Raw genomic sequence first — 18282 nt, 5'->3', positions numbered from 1 at the left:
TCCCTCCCCCTCCCAAGTCTCTTCCTGGCCCGTGGCCAGTAGCAGTGACCACAGACAGTGCTCTCAACTCCCCCCGGGAAGGGATGGTAGAGGGAAGAAGCCCGGGTGTGGGTGGAAAGGCCTGCCTCTGTGGGAAGTGTGGAATCCACCGTGGGCTGAGGATCTTCACCAGGACGAGGGGCAGCTTGTATGAGAGACCCTGGGGTCTCTGCCTGCAGGATCTGCAGCCAAGCTGAGGAACGGCTTTGTGGATGCTCACTGTGGATCTGAAGCATCCGAGTCTACGGCACAGGGGGAGGCTGTGCTGTATGTTGGTGTCTTCATTACAACATGGCGGAGGGCCTTGGCCTGAGTTCAAGGCTGGGGCTGTTTTATATAGTCCCACCATGTCCTCTGTGTCCTCCCTGAGCGAGAGGAACATTGGCTACTGACCCCGTGCTGAAGGGAAGAGCTTAGAGAACGGAGGCTTCCTCCCTGTGCAGGCCATGTGTGGGGCCCACAAGTTACCAAGGTGCCTTCCTCAGTCGAGTCTCCACGTTACTTAGGAGGAAAGGTCTTTTACTGAACCTAGAGCTGTAGAAGTCATTTTGTCGAGACTGTCTGGCCAGTGTGTCCTGGGACCCGCCTGACTCTGCCTTTCCCAGTGCTGGGGTTCCAAGCGCATGGCATCAAACCTGGCAGTGAAGTGAGTGCCGGGCACCAGGTTTATGGGCCCTCGTGTTTGCAGTGATCTTTCGACTGCCCGAGCCATCGTTTCAGTCTAAGTCTGTCTTATTCTCCTTTAGAGCTCACCGTCCTGTTGTTCTGGTGGCCTAATTAATATGTGTGTTATGTGCCAGCCTGCACCTCCTTAATGTCACAAATTTGGAGGACAAGGGGACAGAGAGCTGTGCCTCCGTTTGTCTCTCTGCTCTATGCCCAGCAGCTTCTGTCTTTCCGTCCGCATGTGTGACCTGCGAGGTTTCCATTTCTGGTTGGTTGGTTCTTTGTATCTATAATTTCTGCTCATCACCAGAAGTTTGGTGACTCCTTCACAGCTGCGATGAGTCTTACCCCTGCCCCCTTGCCTCTAGCTTCCAGCGTGCTCTCATTTCTGTTGCCTAGCCTTTCTGCCCAGTGAGAAGCCCTGTCTTCTCGCCTCCTAGCGTTTCTAGTAGTTTCTGTTTGAGCGGCACATGCTTCACTGTCGCAGCCTCCCTGCTCTGTGTAGGCTATAGCCGTGCCTCAGCCTACAGCTCCTTGATTCTTTGCCCAGATCGGTAGTGCTGTCTCGGTGCTCATCCTGGTTTTAAGCAAAGGCTGGAGGAGACTGCAGACTTTTGGGATCTTTATCACTCTTTCCTTCCCAGAATTCCCCAGAACACAGCCCCTGCCCTCACCTCAGTGAGGCCCAGGCTCCGATGGGTCCCAGGCCTCAGGCTAGGAATCACCCTGGGTAGCGAGCTGAGCCGTGGGATACACCAGGGTGTCCACAGTGCCTCCAGCTCTGGGTGGTGCCAGGTAACTTTGTTCTGTTCTCCTCAGGGCATCAAGCCGGCCAGCTTTGAGAAGGTGCATGATCCTGAGATCAAGGAGATCATCGGGGAGTGCATCTGCAAGAACAAAGAGGAGAGGTGAGCCGCAGGCTGTGCTCTGGTGTTCTCCAGCTGATGTTGGTCCAGCTGGCATTTAGGGTGGCATTCTCCATGCAGCCTTCCCAGGTCAGGCAGACGGGCTCAGGCTACGTGACACCAGGCTTGTGAGTTGCTGTGAGCAGCGTAGGGCCCACACCCTTCCCTGGCTCCAGAGACAGGCCCCCCTAATCCAGTCTGAAGTGCTGGGAACGCAGGCCTTTTCTCTGTCCCTCCTTGAATAGCAGGCTGTACACCGTAGGAGTGTACTCGTTCCGGTCACATCTTAGCCCATAGTTTTCACCTCTGGATCCCTCAGTGGCTCTATAAAGCCAGTTCCTCTTCAAAAACAGAACTGGATGTCCAAGCTGGACAACCAGGAACTAGGGGTAGCTTGTAGCTTACAGCCCATAAAACAAACACCCAGCCATCCCCATGACATTCTCAGAAGTAGAGAGGGATGGGCGGCCTTCTTTGCCATCAGCATGATGTCCAGAGGAAGCCAGGCTTAGGGCAAAGGATGCTGGGTTGCATTTTCACTAGAGAGCATACCAGACACAGGTTAGGGACCTGTGTTTGGGTACCTGGAAGTGATCGTATAGCAACACCTAGCTGCTAGATGACCTGGCCCCTGGGCAGAGCCTCCTATGGCTGGGTTATGGCTCCAGATCCATAGGTCTAGCAAAGGTTTATCTTCCTATCTGCCCACCTTCATTCTTCTACACCCCTTCTTCCCAAGAGATGTTCTCTACTAACCTCACTGCTGCAGTGAGGTCCAGGAATCCTGGGTTCTATTTCCTCTCATCCTCCCCGAGCCAGAAGTCCCTTATAAGGATTGAAGGAAGACTCACGTCTACCTCAGCGGAGTCTATTTCTCCTTGCCGAGCCGGTGGCCTGGTACAGAGTGTAATTTCTCTTTGTAGTTGGGGTAGGAAGCTGTCTTAGAGCACAGTGCAATGAGCGCGTTTCAGGTTATAATCTCTCAGCGTCTCCCGGGAGTTAGGGAATGCTAGTGTGCGCATCTGTGTCCTACCCTTGCGGGCAGAGCCTGCCAACCGGAAACGAAGGGCGAGAACTTCCTAGCATAACCTGCACAGTGTGCTGGGCGGTGACCTGAAGCTGTGCCTGTAGATGGGTCTGGAACCCCCTTGTCCCTTGAGCCCTGCCTGGGAGCCACTCTCCCTCCAGGTACGAGATTAAGGACCTGCTGAGCCACGCCTTCTTCGCGGAAGACACGGGCGTCCGGGTGGAACTTGCAGAGGAGGACCATGGCAGGAAGTCTACCATAGCCCTGCGGCTTTGGGTAGAAGACCCCAAGAAGCTGAAGGGCAAGCCCAAAGACAATGGAGCGATAGAGTTTACCTTTGACCTGGAGAAGGAGACCCCCGACGAGGTGGCCCAAGAAATGGTAACGTACACAAAAAGGGGCCCAGACTACCCAGCGGAGAGTTTGGGTTAATAAAAAAAGAAATCACAAATCGATTGCTTTTCCAGAAGGGGACTTGCCCCCCCCCAGAGGGATGGTAGGGGCGCGGGAGGCTCAGGGGCAGTAACGAGGGAGGAGGTCTCTCCTGTGGGGTTCAGTGTATATGGTGGCGTGAGGGTGAAGGATTGAGCTTGCACAGGACCTGGGAGACAAGCATCATCGGGGCACATTAGGGAAGGAATCCAGTGGGAAAGTGGGGAGAGGGAAGGGCCTTGCTTGCCTTAACCAAACTCGTGCCAGTCTCGCCGCAGGGCTGCGGCTTTGAACATGAGAGGCGCCTCTCCTTCTTTGGACATCTCTCATGTTGTTTTGGACTCTGGTACTTCACCATCTTGAAAGGTTATGGACGAGCACAGGTGTGCCCCACTTCCTGTCTGTGGTAGCAGGGTGACCCTTTCCTGCTTGAGATGTCAGATTGGGCCTCAGGAGGAGACACTGAGCCCACTGGGGTAACAGGGTAGGAGAAGGAGCAGAACAACCCTTCCACAGCAAGGAGTGGCCCAGGCCTATGTGCCGGTCCAGGCCCTGCAGCACCACTGTAAGATCCTAGCATCTAAGAGAATAGCCACGGCATAGGAATTTCTAGAGCCTGGATGCCCTACTGGATTATTCTACTCAGTTTTCTAGGCCAACACCATCAAAATTAGTAGAGGTGACCCACAAGTGCCTACTAAAATTTAATAAGTTTAAATTTTAATTAAGTGTAAAACTTAGTCTCACTGGCCATATTTCAAGGGTTCAGTGCCATCGGAGGTGAGTGACTCTTGAACAACATGGGCATTTTCATTACAAACTTGTTCTACTGACATGCTACTCAGGGTCTGAGGGAAGGGGTGTGTGTGTGTGTGTGTGTGTGTGTGTGTGTGTGTGTGTGTGTGTGTGTGTGTGTGTGTGTGTGTCTGTGTGTGTGTCTCTCTGTGTGTCTGTGTGTATGTATCTGTGTCTGTCCCCATACCACAGGGGACAGGAGTTCAGAAAGGCCCTCCATGTTGCAGTGAAGAGGGTGGCAAATTGAAGTCAGGACGCTGCTAATATCTGGAGGGAAGACAGCAGACACCTCATCTGAGGTGGCAGCCTGACCCACGGTTGTCACACAAGTGTTGTCCTTTCAAATTTATTTTAAAATAAACTGTTTTCTTTGTTTTGTTTTTTGTTTTTTTTTTTTCTGGTGGTACTGGGGACTAAGCCCAGAGCCACTCTGCCACTAAAGTGTATCTCAGTCCTCTCTCTAATTTTACTGCCCCCACCACCACCACCAGTGCTAGGGATTGAACCTGGGGCCTTAGACATTCTAGGCAAGTATTCTACTACATCCGCAGCCCTGTCTTTTGACATTTTATTTTGAGACCCTTCTCACTAAGTTGTCTAGGCTGGCCTTGAACTCACCCTGTATCCTAGAGAAGCCTAGGGTTTTGATCCTTTTGCCTCAACTTCCCAAGAAGCTTGGGTAGTAGGCCTACAACCACTATACCCAATTCCTCAATGAGCTTTTCACTGAACAGAGCACATTTGTTGAAAATATAAGTCCCAAGTGCATGGCATGGTGTGTTCCTTGGTTCTTCAGACAGAAGTGGACTTGTCCCTGTAGAGCTGGGTAGTGATGCCTTGGCCTGTGCGAGTCCTCATAGCCGAGGAGAGGGGTTCCATGAGCCTTGTGTTGGTTCCCTCTTAAGACCAAGCCATGTCTACAACATGAGTCCCACAGCACATGGTGGGCGAGGGTAAATTTTCGCAGAGGTCAGTGCCAAAAGGGAGGAGCCCCCTGGCAGCACGGCCTCAGCATCTACAACTCCTAGGGAGCTGAGGTAGAAAGGAAATACTCGGTGGCCTTAGGTCCCGCTAGGGTAAGATTGCTGAGTGGTCCTGATGCCCGAGCTACAGGATAGAGTGATCTTGGCGAACCCTCTCTCCATGGCCTTCTGAAGTACAACTGAGTGCAGGGCCTCACTTCCAGCTTCCTGGGGGGGAAGAAACATTCACGGGCTGCCAGTGTGCTCCCCAGGGCTGTCTTCCCTGTGCAGCAGTTGTGTGTGACACAATAAGGCTGAGGATGGATGTGACATGCTGTTGCTGGGCGAGAGTCTAGGCTGGCTTCTCTGGGGGCTGCTGTATCATCATCCCAAGACCCACAAAGTGGCCAGGTGACCAGGCTGACCCACTTTCACAAAGCTTGCTTCCAATCCCATCTCAGCCAGAAGAGCTTCTGCTCTGAACACATCCCCTGGGGGCTCTTTAGCTCCGTGCTTCTAGGAGGGCCCCCATGGCTCACAATGGAAGCCATGACTGTATGTGGTACACGGTGTGCTTTTCCAATTCAGTCATCAAGAGCGACTGTGTATGCATTCGGCTGGTTGCCAGCACACACTGCTGTTCGCTGATGTTAACAGCTGTGTCTCCATACTTTTTTATTACAAACAGTAAACATTGTGTGAGGTAGACAGTGGTGTAGCTGCTGAAGTTCAGTGTCAACCACTTCCTGAGAGCGTGCTGTGGACACTGTGCTGGTCATTGGTACGGGGTCTGGGGAAATCCCAGAAGTGGGAAGGAGGACTCTTGGGAGGAGGGAGAGTCTCCTGATCTCAGTTGGATGAGTCCTGGGGAAGCCTCACTGTACCGGGCTCATAAGGCGTGTGTTGGAGCTTCCAGAGGGTAAGAATGGGGATTATGGTTGGCCATTGTGGTTTTAAGATGGCAGAATCTCTTGGTGTAATATAACATTCTTGCCGTCTTAGGGTTTTATTGCTATGAAGAGACACCATGGCCAGGGCAACTCTTATAAAGGAAAATGTTTACTTGAGGCTGACTTAACAGTTCAGAGCTTTAGTCCATCATCATAATGGTGGGAACATGGCAGCATCCAGGCAGCCATAGTGCCGGAGAAGGAGCTGAGAGTTCTACATCCTGATCCGAAGGCAACAAAAGGGGATTGTGTCCCATACTCGGAATAGCTTGATCACAGGAGACCTCAAAGCCCACCCTCACAGCGACACACTTCCTCCAGCAAGGTCATACCTGCTCCAATAAGGCCACATCTCCTAATAGTGCCACTCCCTCTGGGCAATTCAACACGTGAGTCTCTGGGATCCATACCTATTCCAACCGCCACACTCGCCTTCATAAATGAGGCCAGGGCTGCACTACAGAAGTGATTCAGCCTGCTCTGCACCGGGCCAGGTAGGGCATGAGGGATGTGGGAGCCCAGCCTCGGGATCAGTGGCTACAGGATGGGTAAGATGTGGTAAGGGGATGTTGGGCCCAGCGTGAGTGCTTGCATCCTGAGTGCTGCTTTCAGGGTGAGGCTCAGTATCCCTGACAGGGAGATTGAGTGTCTGGCTTCATCCAGACCTCAGCTGCCCGGTTTGATTTCAGTTCCCTGAAAGACTCGGTGTCCTAAACCTAAGCACACCCTTCGCACCCTTCCTGGATGTTGCTTAACTGCTTCTTAAGTATTTGACACCCAAGGCTCTACCCTACCTCTGCTTGTCATAGGGAAGAGAAGGACAGGGCTTCCTGCAGGGTAGGGCCATCGTAGGTGAGTCACCTCAGCTGGTCCCTGCTATTTGGCTGAACTCCCAGGCTATGTCCCTGAGTCAGTTCTAGGGAAGTCCTGGGCCCAGCACCCTCCCCTGAATCTCTCCTCTTCCTTCCCACCTTCTCCTCTTACCTCTCTTTTGCCTCGAACTGCACTTTCTTTCCATTATGAGGCCTATCGTCCATAAAAGGGTCATTCGTGTAGAAAGGATATGACTTGTGTCTTCTTAAAGAATAATAATAAGTATCAGATGATAGTGGTACACACACACACCTTTAATCCCAGCACTTAGGAGGCAGAGGTAGGAGAATCTCTGAGTTCAAAGCTAGCCTGGTCTACAGAGCAGGTTCCAAAACAGCTGGGGCTACACAGAGAAACCCTGTCTCAAAAATCCAAACAATAACAATAATAATACCACCAATGTGTATTCCCACTCTGCCAAGCCCAGTTACCACACATGGCAAATTGAAAGCCACCACCCCCCTTCTCCCTGTGAGGGCTCTGTTTTGTGAGCAGCCACACACATCTCATAGCTCTGCCATTCTCTGACAGAGCCTCAGAATGGGCTCTGGGTCCCAGGAGGCCTGTCAAGGTTCTGTCTTTGCTCTTCTACATCTTGTATATTAGAGACCTCCCAGTCATACTTTCTAGGTCATCAGCCCTTCCCTGGGCCTAGGCTATAGTAGGAGTCACTCTCTGGCAAGACCCTAGACTCCTGAGGCTACAGAAATGTGAGGTGCCACAGACACCCTAGAATCCAGATGAGAACCTCTGGACCCACCTAGAAGGGGATGAGGATGAAGTTGGATTGTAGGGGGCAGATGCAGGTCAGTATGGCGGAGTGAGGTTAAGTAAGGCAGGTTCTGTATGGTCCTGCGCTGCAGGAAGTTAGGCCCATCCTGGGGATGGCTGAAGCATTATAGAAAGTGGAAATAACCATAGTGTGTGTGCGTGCGTGCGTGCGTGCGTGCGTGTGTGTGTGTGTGTGTAAGCGTTACAGAAAGTGGAAATAACCATAGTGTGTGTGCAAGATGGTTGGGTAGGCCTTGCCCAGGAGAGTCATGGAGCCTTAGGACAAGCATCCTGCAAATGGCAGAAATAGCCAACTGTCTTTAATGTGGACGGAGGTCACCTGAGACCTGAAGGACGTCCCTGACCATGTGCTTCGTGCTCGGGCCACCTTTGTAGACTCTCCCAGGATTAGTGATAGTTACTACACCTGCCTGGGGCCACTCATTCTAGGCAACAACTGACTTGGGTCAGTCCTGGTCCTTCTTTCTCTGGAAAGAGCCCGCTCCAGGTTGTAAGGACAGAAAAAGACCCTTCTCTGGTCTTCTCCTGGGGTGAGGAATGTCCTGCTGGTGGGACGTTTCCCCACCAAGGTGGTGGCTGAACCCCAGGCCCCCATGTGCCAGTAGGCAGATCCCACAGAAAATTCTGTGTCCTCTGGCCCCCCCTCGCCTGACGCTCTCCTTGGCCACACGCCCAGCTTATGCTCTGGCAGTCAGCGAGGCCTTCACCTGGGAGATTTCTGTGGGGGATCTCTCCGACAAGCAGAGTTGTCTCTCATAATAAACTGCTTTGAAATGATCTGGGCAACCCCCCTGGGCAGTTGGACGGTGTTACAGAGAGCAGCTCCTACCCCCACCACATCCTATTGGAGTGTGAGCTGCTTGCTGCCTAGCACCCTTCACCCTGAGTACATTCCTGTCTGTTATTTCCTATGCACCAGAATCAAAAATGCCATCAGTATGCCACCGCCGTTCCTCAGGACCCTTGGGTTCTTGGTGTCCAAGCACTAGGCCACTATCACAGGACTCCAGGCATTTCAGTCCTCTCTCTTCTGTGGCCTGACACTTGGGAAGAGCTCAGATGCCCCTTTGGGGTAGGCAATGCATTCTCAGGACTCTCACAGAAGGGGCCACTTTGTCACCGTGGCCTGCCTGGGGTGCTGTTTCTGTCCATCCCATTGTGTCGACTACTTGCTCTGAGACAACACAGCACAGTTCTATGTAGATGTGCATATTTTCACAGCAGATTACCCCGACCATAGCGCTCAGATGCTCCTGCCTGTGCAGGCAGGCTTCAACTTGGGGGAAAGGGGTGGCTTACAGCCTCTCATGAGGTACAGTCAGTCAGGGCTGGCGGACCATGTGGCAGAGGACCTGAGTCTCTGTGGAGAATAGCTCATGATGTGATCTCACCCAGCACAGTAATGCCTGAGAGAAACGGGGTGCGTGTCGGCGGGAGTGATAAGGGGAGACTCAGATGCACAGAGACAGTCATGGGAAGGAAGAAATAGAAGGCTGAGGGGACCCCTCATACCTCCCAACCTGATTCCATGGGGTACCCTGCCCCTCTTGTCCTCACGTGTGGTCTGCAAACTGCTTATGCAGACTGCATGCCGGGATTTAAGGCATCACCGTGTTGCCGCTCATTCTGGTGTTCTGATGGTCCTGGATTTGCCCCAGTACCAGCTCCCATGTCATTCTGCACGTCCCTGTCCTTCCCTGAGTGTGTCCAGGCCATTCTGGCTTTTCTTCCTTCTTCTCCTGCCCGGCCCTGAGCCCTCGAGCAGTGGCAGCTCTGGTTTCCTGTGACCTACTGTGGACCTTGTTTCAGGACCCTTAGGTCAGACACAGCATGGAGACAAGTTAGCTGCCCACTCACATACAAGGCCATCCGTGCGCCTCTGGGTTCATGGCTATTTTACTAATAGTCAGGGACTCTGTGGTTCCAGGGTCCATTCCACAGCCAAGACCAGCCTGGTCTACATAGTGAGTTCATGCCAGCTAGGGATGAACAGTGAAACCTGGCCTTCTTCTTTTTAATATCTATTATTTCTTTCTTTTTAAAAAAAGATTAATTTTTAGATTATGTGTATTGGGGGGTGGGGTAGTGGTCGTGGTAATAGACACAGTTGTGCAGTGCTCACAGAGTCCAGAAGAGGGTGTCGGATCCCCTGGAGCTAGAATTACTAACTGGTGGTTGTGAGCCACCTGTCATGGGTGCTGGTGATAGATCTCTAGCTTTCCTAACCACTAAGCTATTTCTCCAGCATCCCTGCTCAGTTTTCTTAGAGCCGTAGTCTTCATGAGGGAAAGGGATTTAATCCCAGCTTTTTGTGAGTCCTAGTCAGCTTCTGCAGTTCGACCATAGTAGGGGGTCTGTCTCAGGGAGTGGCTTTGCCACAGACATTCCCAGTGAGCTCTCTGTGTTTCCCTGGAGGTCCTGAAACGCTCTGCTGATAAAGGGAGCTTAGGATCTTGTCAGGCCCAAGTGTTCCCCGTACTGCTTTACAATGACCGAATGGGCCTCCTCCTTCCCGGATGGTCGGGTTTACAGGATCGTTGACTACCTGCTGGACGTGACCTGCCATCCCACAAACCGGAGCCCGTAAACGTCCAAGAGTGTCGAAGATCCTGAGGTGGCTAAGGAGACAGACCTGAGGGCTAGGGCAGGGGTGATCGTAAGCAGTAGGGTGTGTCTGACTGTGTACGGGATGCATGCAGGATGGTTGATCCCCAAGACACTTGACCATGTGTCTGCCTTCGCAGATTGATTCCGGATTTTTCCATGAGAGTGATGTGAAGATTGTGGCCAAGTCCATCCGGGACCGGGTAGCACTCATTCAGTGGCGTCGTGAGAGGATCTGGCCTGCACTGCAGTCTCAGGAGCCAAAGGACACGGGCAGCCCTGACAAGGCCAGGGGTCTGCCAGCACCCCTGCAGGTCCAGGTGACCTACCACGCACAGAGCGGGCAGCCTGGACAGCCAGAACCTGAGGAGCCTGAGGCGGACCAGCATCTCCTGCCCCCTACCTTGCCAGCTAGCGTTACCTCCTTAGCCTGTGAGTATATGGCATGGGGTCACCGTGGGTAGCTGTGTTCTTTCTCCCATCCCTACCAGCATAACCAGTTTTAGGGCAAAGCAAAACAGAGTCCTCACCTTTTATTATAGCACTCTGTGAGAAAGGCAGGTCCCCAGGGAGCTCCTGCCTGTCCTCAGGTGGCTGGGTTGTTGGCTTTCAGCTGTAAGTGGTTCCCTGAAGCTTTGTCTAGGCTTTGGTCTCCTGTTCCAGGTTCACTTCCTGCCAGCCACCTTGTGCCAGGGCACATGGTGATCTTTTAAGAGAGTGTGTCCTGGGGTTATAGGGCTAGCAGATGGCCCCCAGGTGCTAGGACACGTGTCCCGATTCCTTAGCCAGTCCAGGCTCATTCCCACCCTCTACCCTTCGGGGTGTGGATGATTGTTTCAGGAAAAGGATTGTGCTCCCCCTGCATTCACCCATTGACTTGTGATCAGAGGGTTAAGGAGCGCTGGAGTCCGGCTTCCCAACTCACGTTCTTGACCTTGTAGGGTCTGAGGGAGCCATTTTCGCCTGTGGCTCTGTGGACTGGTAGCGGGTTCTTTATTCTCTCTTAGAGGAGCAGTCCTGGCCTCATGGAGGCATACAAAGGCCAAGGGGAGTACCATTGCCCAGTCTCTGGGGGTGGGGGTGGGGTGGGGAGCGACTGTGCAGGGGACCAAGTGGTGGCTGCTTGGCTTGGAGTGTTTATCACCAGGATTGTCCATCTCTGCCTCTGTTCTCAGTAGAAACCTCTGAGAGCGTTTGTCCACTTTCAAAGGGTTGTTTCTCTCGGGGTGGATTGGATGCAGGCTTCACCAGAGGCCATCCTGAGAGGCTCCAGTAAGTTTCAGGATAGGCAGCCAGTGTCCTTTTCGCCTTCCATGTCTGAAACTTCAGCAATGAGCTGAGGCAGGAGACATGGCTTTGCCCACTCTGAGAACCAGCCTGGAACCGATCAGCAGGGCCCAGTGACCTGCCCAGACCAATATTTGAGGCTGTTCATGTGGAAAGACTGAGGCCCTGTTTATTTAATATGCAGCCCCCTTCGTTCCCGACTCAAACAGAGCCGTCCAAGAAGACTTACTTACATGCAAATGAACGGCCCTCACTTTGAAGTCCTTTGCCCACGGTTTGTTTCACCCCACGCCGAGCTCTGTGCGCTGTACTTCGGAGAGATCCAGCTTGAGACCTAAAAACAATGTCCCAATTGTGGTCAGATGCTGAAGGTCATGGCGACCCAATGTGGAAGTATCCCACAGAGATGGAGGGTAGGCGATCAGTTCATGTCAAGCGTAGGAATTCTCTGCCAACAGACCGCCCTTCCAAGGTGGCTCGGGACACAGAGGGGGCTCAGCACTGAGGCCATGTGTGTGACTTTTCAAAGGGATTCCGCTCGCTTACTGTATTTTCTTTAAAATAGATGATACAGTCATATTTTTCAGAATTTTAAACCCCTAAGGGTGTTCAGGAAAATCACTTGTCCTCCCAGAGGCTGCAGATGTTGCCACATCTTTTAACTGTTCTTCCAGAATGGTCTATATGTGCCCATCCACATGTGGACACACACACACACACACACACACACACACAGCATATATGTACAGGTGCATACCCATTGTGCATACCCTTATATGAGAGAATCCATGGACGTAAAGACCCACACATATATCGTATGTCATACTTACTCCTGTACTCACATGGACATACGTATACACACATTCACACATGCATGCACCTCCACACATGGGACTGTATATGTGGAGATGTATACATGAATATACTCACTGGCTGGTGGTGGTGGTGCCTGCTATTAATCCCAGCACTCAGAAGGCAGAGGCAGTCAGATCTCTGAGTTCGAGGACAGCCTGGCCTGCAAAGTGAGTTCCAGGACAGCCAGGGCTATACAGAGAAACCCTGTCTCTAAAAGCCACATATATAAATATAAATATAAATATATATAAATATATTCAGCAATGAGCAGCATCTTCAAATGCCCTTCTGCACGCTGCTCTGCCTTTTGTCTTCATTTTCTCACCAGCTGTGAGAGTTCTACAGTGGCCGGTAAGGACTCCAGATCACACATTGCCCACACAGGATCACAGAGCACTCATTCGTGTTGGGCGATGCCACACCACATCAACTTTCACGATTCTTCCCCAGCAGTCCCAACTGACCAGAGCAGGTGGCTTCTGCTGTCACATGTTGAGGACCAAGACAACACAACTAATGTGTGGGTGGGTGTAGGGGGGTAAACCAAGTGAAATTGTAATTAAACATGTAATCTATACAAGTTACTTGCACTATTTCAAGTGTCACACACGTCTGGAGCTGTGCCTCTTGAGTCTTGTTAGTGGGAGGACCTCCTTCTTCTTCCCCACCTTCCTCTTCCCCTGTGTTTTCTCCCTCTCCCCTCCCTCCCCAACCATGTAGGTAGAAGTGGTCGCTCTAATGAACCGTTGGCTCATTTAAAACCAGAGCTGCCTGTGTAATTGGTTTTGCCCAATTAAACCTCAGCATTCCTTGTCTTCTTAGGTTAAGATCACTCTTTGGAAAGATTGTTAGTGTAGAACCAGCAGGACTTTCCCACACTTGGCTTGTGTTATCCGTGGACAGAGTACTCACTCTGAAGCACAGCCCCCTGTGAAAATAGCTTGGTGTTTTGGTGGCGAGCTTTAAAGCCTGTGGCTTTTGGAAGCTGTAAGCCGTAACCTCAAAGTGCTGTTTCAGATGGGTTTCCGGTTTTCATTCACTGGCTGACCATGTGGGCAGGCTGCCTTGCCAAGTACCGTCAGAGCAGGGCAGCCTCGACACTTGCAAACCAGAGTGGGCAGGAATGATGGGGCTAGCCAACCTGGCCTCTCCTGGCATTAGACCGTGTTGGGATCACAGGTGTGACTCCCCCCGCTGCTGGGTAGCAGGTCTAACAGTTTAAACAGTCTTCCTGAAAACAACCCAGATGGTCTTGCAGAAGAAATTTAGGAACAAGCCACTATACTCGCCTGCAGTATCAGGGATGCGGCATTTGGAGGTGTCCACACTAAGTCCTGCTTTTGTCCTCCCCAGCGGACAGCACCTTCGACAGTGGCCAGGGCTCTACCGTGTACTCGGACTCCCAGAGCAGCCAGCATAGCATGGTGCTCAGCTCCCTTGTGGACACAGCTCCAACCCCAGCCTCGTGCGTATGCAGCCCCCCTGTGAGTGAGGGGCCCGGCTTGACCCACAGCCTGCCTAAACTAGGGGCCTTCCAGCAGCCAGCCGCTGTGGTAAGTTGAGAACCACCCCTGCTCTTTTCTCTTGGCCTCTTGTCTGGGCTGTGCTAAGCATGGTCAGTTCCCAGCCACGTCTCCTTGGGGATCTTGAGGGCCATCTTTGCTGGGAGCTGTAGAACTATGTAGGCTGAGGAGCCTTAGATATGAAGGACTCCTGGATAGACAATGTGGAGTGTCTGGGAACAGACTTTAGGGTATTGTTAGGGAACTATGATAGAACCAACCAGCCTTATCCTAGGTTATCACCCATGCCACTCAGGTGCATGATGCTGGCACATTGGGATTCTTTCTAGTCTATCCCAGTGATCACAGGACTGTATCCATTGTGATAATGAAGCTTTGAAGTATTATTATTATTATTATTATTATTATTATTATTATTATTATTATTATTTTATTATTATTTTGGCTTTTTGAGACAGGGTTTCCCTGTGTAGCCCTAGCTGTCCTGGAACTCACTCAGTAGACCAGATCCACCTGTCTCTCCCTCCCAAGGGCTGGGATCAAAGGTCTGCACCACCAGCAGCTGGAGCTCGGGACTTTTACCACTGCCCAGCCTGCTAGGGAATATCCAAGACTCCCTGGCATATCTCCCGCAGGTAGTGGCAGCTGTAATAAGTCAGGGGGGTGAAAACGGGGTTGGAGCAGGGGGGCATTTTCAGTATTTGTAGAAGGCAAGAGAGGCTGCGAAAACTCCTGATAGGCAGTGCTTGATCTGGGAAGTGGATCATGAGGGAGGGGTCAGGCAGAGCCTATGTTATTCTGTGTTTGTGTATGTGGTGTGTGCAGGTGCACACACCCTTGCATGTACACATGGAGACAAGAGACCCGTGTCAAGAGTCTGTACCTTATGTTTTTCCAGACTGGGTCTCTCACTGAATTTGGAGCTCCCTGGCTGGCCAGCAGGCCTCCAGGATGCTCCCTGCCCCTTGCCTCCCACCACCGAGAGTACAGGTGTGCTCTGGATTCAAGCGCAAGTCCTTGTGCCTGCACGGCAAGCCCTGTGATTTCTGCCTTTTCTCTAAACATTGAAGAAAATGCTTGTTTCACACTCCTTAGCGCAGCTGAGTTCTCAGAGGAAGGTTTAGGACCAAGGGTGGGCTGCACCATGTTGGTAGCCTCTGTTGTCACAGTCTTGGGCTTCTGTGGTAGCTTCTTGGCACTGGCTGAACTCTGCTGTGTGGCCTTTGTCCTCTGAGCACACAGGTTCTCTCCTCCGTGTCCACATAGAGTCGAGCAGTTAGAAAAGGCCCTGCAAGCCTTTTGGAAAAAGCGGTCGACACTGGATTGTGTCTGCCTCTGCTTCCCTGAGCCCCGGGATTTGCTGCGATGCACGCATTGGCAATTTTATTCATTTAACAAAATGAAATGAGGTTTGGTTTTAAATGGCCGGAAGACCTCATAGAAAAGGACTTGCCACTCCAGAGGCTTGTTCTTTCAAGGTTGCCTAGCTGGGGCGGAGCCAAAATGTCCTGCCTGCCTCTCTCATCCTTCCAATCACGGTTAGGGCTGCCTTGGGCCGTGGAATGTACTGTGCGCCCTGGTCCTCACCGGGCCCCTTCTGTCCTATGGGTCTTTATTGATTCAGTCAGTGTCACCCTCTACATGTAAATCAGGTGACTGGGCAGAGACTAGAGCTGTAGATTTGGGGCCAGAGCACTTTGCCCTCTTTCCCTGCCTCCCGACATAAAGGTAACTTAGGCAGGAAAGATGGCTGTGCTGTGGACAGTACATCCTGACCTCTCCGTATTTCCCGAAGAAGGCTGCCGTGGTGATGCGTCTCTGGGATTCAGTGGGGGAAACGCGCAGGAAAGAGGAGGAGTGGGAGGGAGAGGATGAAATGGAGGATCACCAGAGGTAGAGGATCACCAGGCCCTGCCTTCGCTTCTGAGACACATACAGGAGCCCAATGTGTCCTGGCCTGGTCGAGTTGGGGCCAGCTCACCTGTCCATGGTTTTAGGTAAATCCCACGTTGAGGCTTGATCCCAAATACACCTACTCCCCCACATTCTTACCTAGAGCACCAGGAAAGGAGAAGCCAGGGGATGTTTTGGAGATCCCTACTCCTCTGCCACCCAGCTATGTCCCAGAGAAGTCTGCTGGAGGGTGGTGGACATCAATCCATCCTCTGAACCCTGAACTCGTGTTCAGAGGTGCTCCCCCACAGCCCTTCCTCCGCCAGCACCCTCCCTGTTGTAAACCATGGAGAAAGGTTTTCTCATGAGTGCTACGTATCCTCTCTCTCTGCAGAGTGAAGATACTTAGAGTCAAACATAGTAATAGAGGACCGCAGAGGGCCTGGTGTGATTCCCAGCACTCACATGGTGGCTTATAACTGTCTGTAACTCTAGTGCCATGGGGTCTGATGTCTGCTTCTGGCCTCCTCAGGTTACCAGGCATGCACGTGACACACAGACATAGACACGCAGGCCAAACACCAGGCCCATGAATTTTTTTAAATATCAAACAAAAACAAAGAACCCTGCAAAATATTGACAAAATAGCAGCAACTGTCAGCCTCAGCATCCTCGGGCTGCTTTCCTGTCCTTTTGCTGGCTCCGTGCACTGGTGTCCTCCCTGTGTACGACTCTGTTTCTGTCCCCTAGTGGCTAAGTCTGAGGCCCTTTCCTTACCAAGGGCTTCACTGTGCTAGCTCTGCTCCCATTTGTGTGCTGGTACCTTCCCAGTAGCCGCAGGCTGCGTGTTCATATCTCTCCACAACATGAACTATCTATAGGGACTCGTCCTCTTTGTCTGAATCGTGTCTGTAATAAGCTGGCCACAGCCTGTATCCTAAAGAGTCTGTCTACGGTGCTGGTGATCTTTTTACACAGTTGAGTAATGCTCCAGGGGGCTTACGTTCTAGAACATCCCTGACTGGGAGCTGTGGCCACATGTGGCCTTTCAGTGTTGTCGATGGTGTTGCAGGGCCACCACACCTGGCTTCCGCTGAGTTGCCTTCCTCAGAACAATGTTCCTGGTGGGGAGGGGGTGGGCACAGGGGAAAGAAGGGCCAAGAGTAGCCGCTGAATGTAGCCTCCGCATCCTCTGCAGCCTGGCCTATCAGTGGGCCCTGTGCCACCCCCTGCCCGCCCTCCACTCCTCCAGCAGCATTTTCCAGAGCCTTCCATGAGCTTCACCCCTGTGCTGCCACCACCCAGCACCCCTGTGCCCACGGGCCCAAGCCAGCCAGCACCCCCAGTCCAGCAGGTAAGTTCTCCACTTCATTTTATCTCCTTAAATAGGGAAAGTCTGTAGTTTAATGCAAGGCCTGCTGATGGAAGACTGTTCACCCGTAATGTTTTCTAGGAGCCAGTTCCAGATTAGCAGGAGTGTGGGGATCTGTGTGTGTTTGTGTGAACTGTATGTGGGCACATGTTGTGAGTGTGTGTGTGTATGTGTGTGTGTGTTGTGTGTGAAAACATAACAGACTTGAGATTATGCGGGTGTGTATATGTGACCCAGTGCGTGTGAATCTGAGTGTGCATCATGTGGGGAGCGTCTGTGTAGGTGAGCATGTGCGAGCATGTGCGAGCATGTGCAAGGGGCACTGGATTTCTTCTGTGTCTGAACGCAAGGCTTCCTTCTCTTCCTCCAGCCTCTTCCAATGGCCCAGCCACCTACCCTGCCGCAGGTCCTGGCCCCACAGCCCATGGGCACTGTCCAGCCAGTGCCCTCTCATTTGCCTCCGTACCTGGCTCCAACCTCCCAGGTAGTGGCCCCTGCTCAGCTGAAGCCTCTCCAGATGCCACAGCCACCTCTACAACCTCTTGCTCAAGTCCCTCCGCAGGTACCTCTGGCCCACGGCCTGCTCCCCTGGGGTGAGGTTCCGCACCATGGGCTGGGTCTGTCCATGCGTGTTACCAGGAGCTTTGGCTAGGGAGATAGATAGAGCAGCATGGTATCGTACCTTGTGCATTGTATATCTCATGCTTAGGACCCCTGTGACTAACAGATCAGGGCAGGGACCAGGGCACAGCCTCTTTTGTCTGGTTTACCTCTCTCCCAGGCTGAGATCCCTCTGGCTGTGAGTGATGTAGATGGGGGGTCCCTCAAGGAGTGAGTGAGGCAGCTGTCATCACATTATTACTGGGTTACTAACCAGGATGGGAAAGGGCTGGTCCAAGCCAAGGACGAGGCTCTCTCTGTAGCGACTGGGTGAGCATAGAAGCTGTCCGCTTGCTTTGGATGATTGTCCTGCAGGGCTCCGAGAAGCCAGCTGAGACTGGCTCCTTAGAGGCGCGTTTGTCATTGCGGGTGTCATTTAGCTGCTTGTCACTTTGCAGCACAGCGGATTTGTTTCGTGTGCCCTCATCATTGCACAGAGGTGTAGTTAACACGATACTTGTGAGCAAGCAGACGAAGCACTACTTAGGGGAGTGGCTGTGGAGGCCAACGTGTTTAACCCTCCAGGTCAGGCACCACCTGATACGGAGAGAGCAAACAGTTCTGGACTGTATGCTGTTGAAAAGCCAAATGCCACAGGGAGTTGAATTGCCTCACCTATCAAAGAAGGTTATGCTGAGAACCCTCCA

General features: G+C 52.3%; 1 protein-coding gene across 1 annotated transcript in view; it reads left to right on the top strand.

Moving 5' to 3' along the window:
• Window positions 1–18282, top strand: part of Wnk2 (WNK lysine deficient protein kinase 2) — a 106164-nt gene that overhangs the window by 48167 nt on the left and 39715 nt on the right. The window contains 6 exon segments of the mRNA XM_032885292.1: window positions 1525–1613; window positions 2799–3018; window positions 10186–10477; window positions 13541–13740; window positions 16802–16957; window positions 17346–17537. Of these exon segments, the coding sequence (XP_032741183.1) occupies window positions 1525–1613; window positions 2799–3018; window positions 10186–10477; window positions 13541–13740; window positions 16802–16957; window positions 17346–17537 (1149 nt within the window).

The sequence above is a fragment of the Rattus rattus genome, chromosome 14 (assembly GCF_011064425.1).
Source record: "Rattus rattus isolate New Zealand chromosome 14, Rrattus_CSIRO_v1, whole genome shotgun sequence".
Taxonomy (NCBI): domain Eukaryota; kingdom Metazoa; phylum Chordata; class Mammalia; order Rodentia; family Muridae; genus Rattus; species Rattus rattus.
Note: the sequence above shows the minus strand (reverse complement) of the source record. Positions and strands in the feature narration are given on the sequence as shown.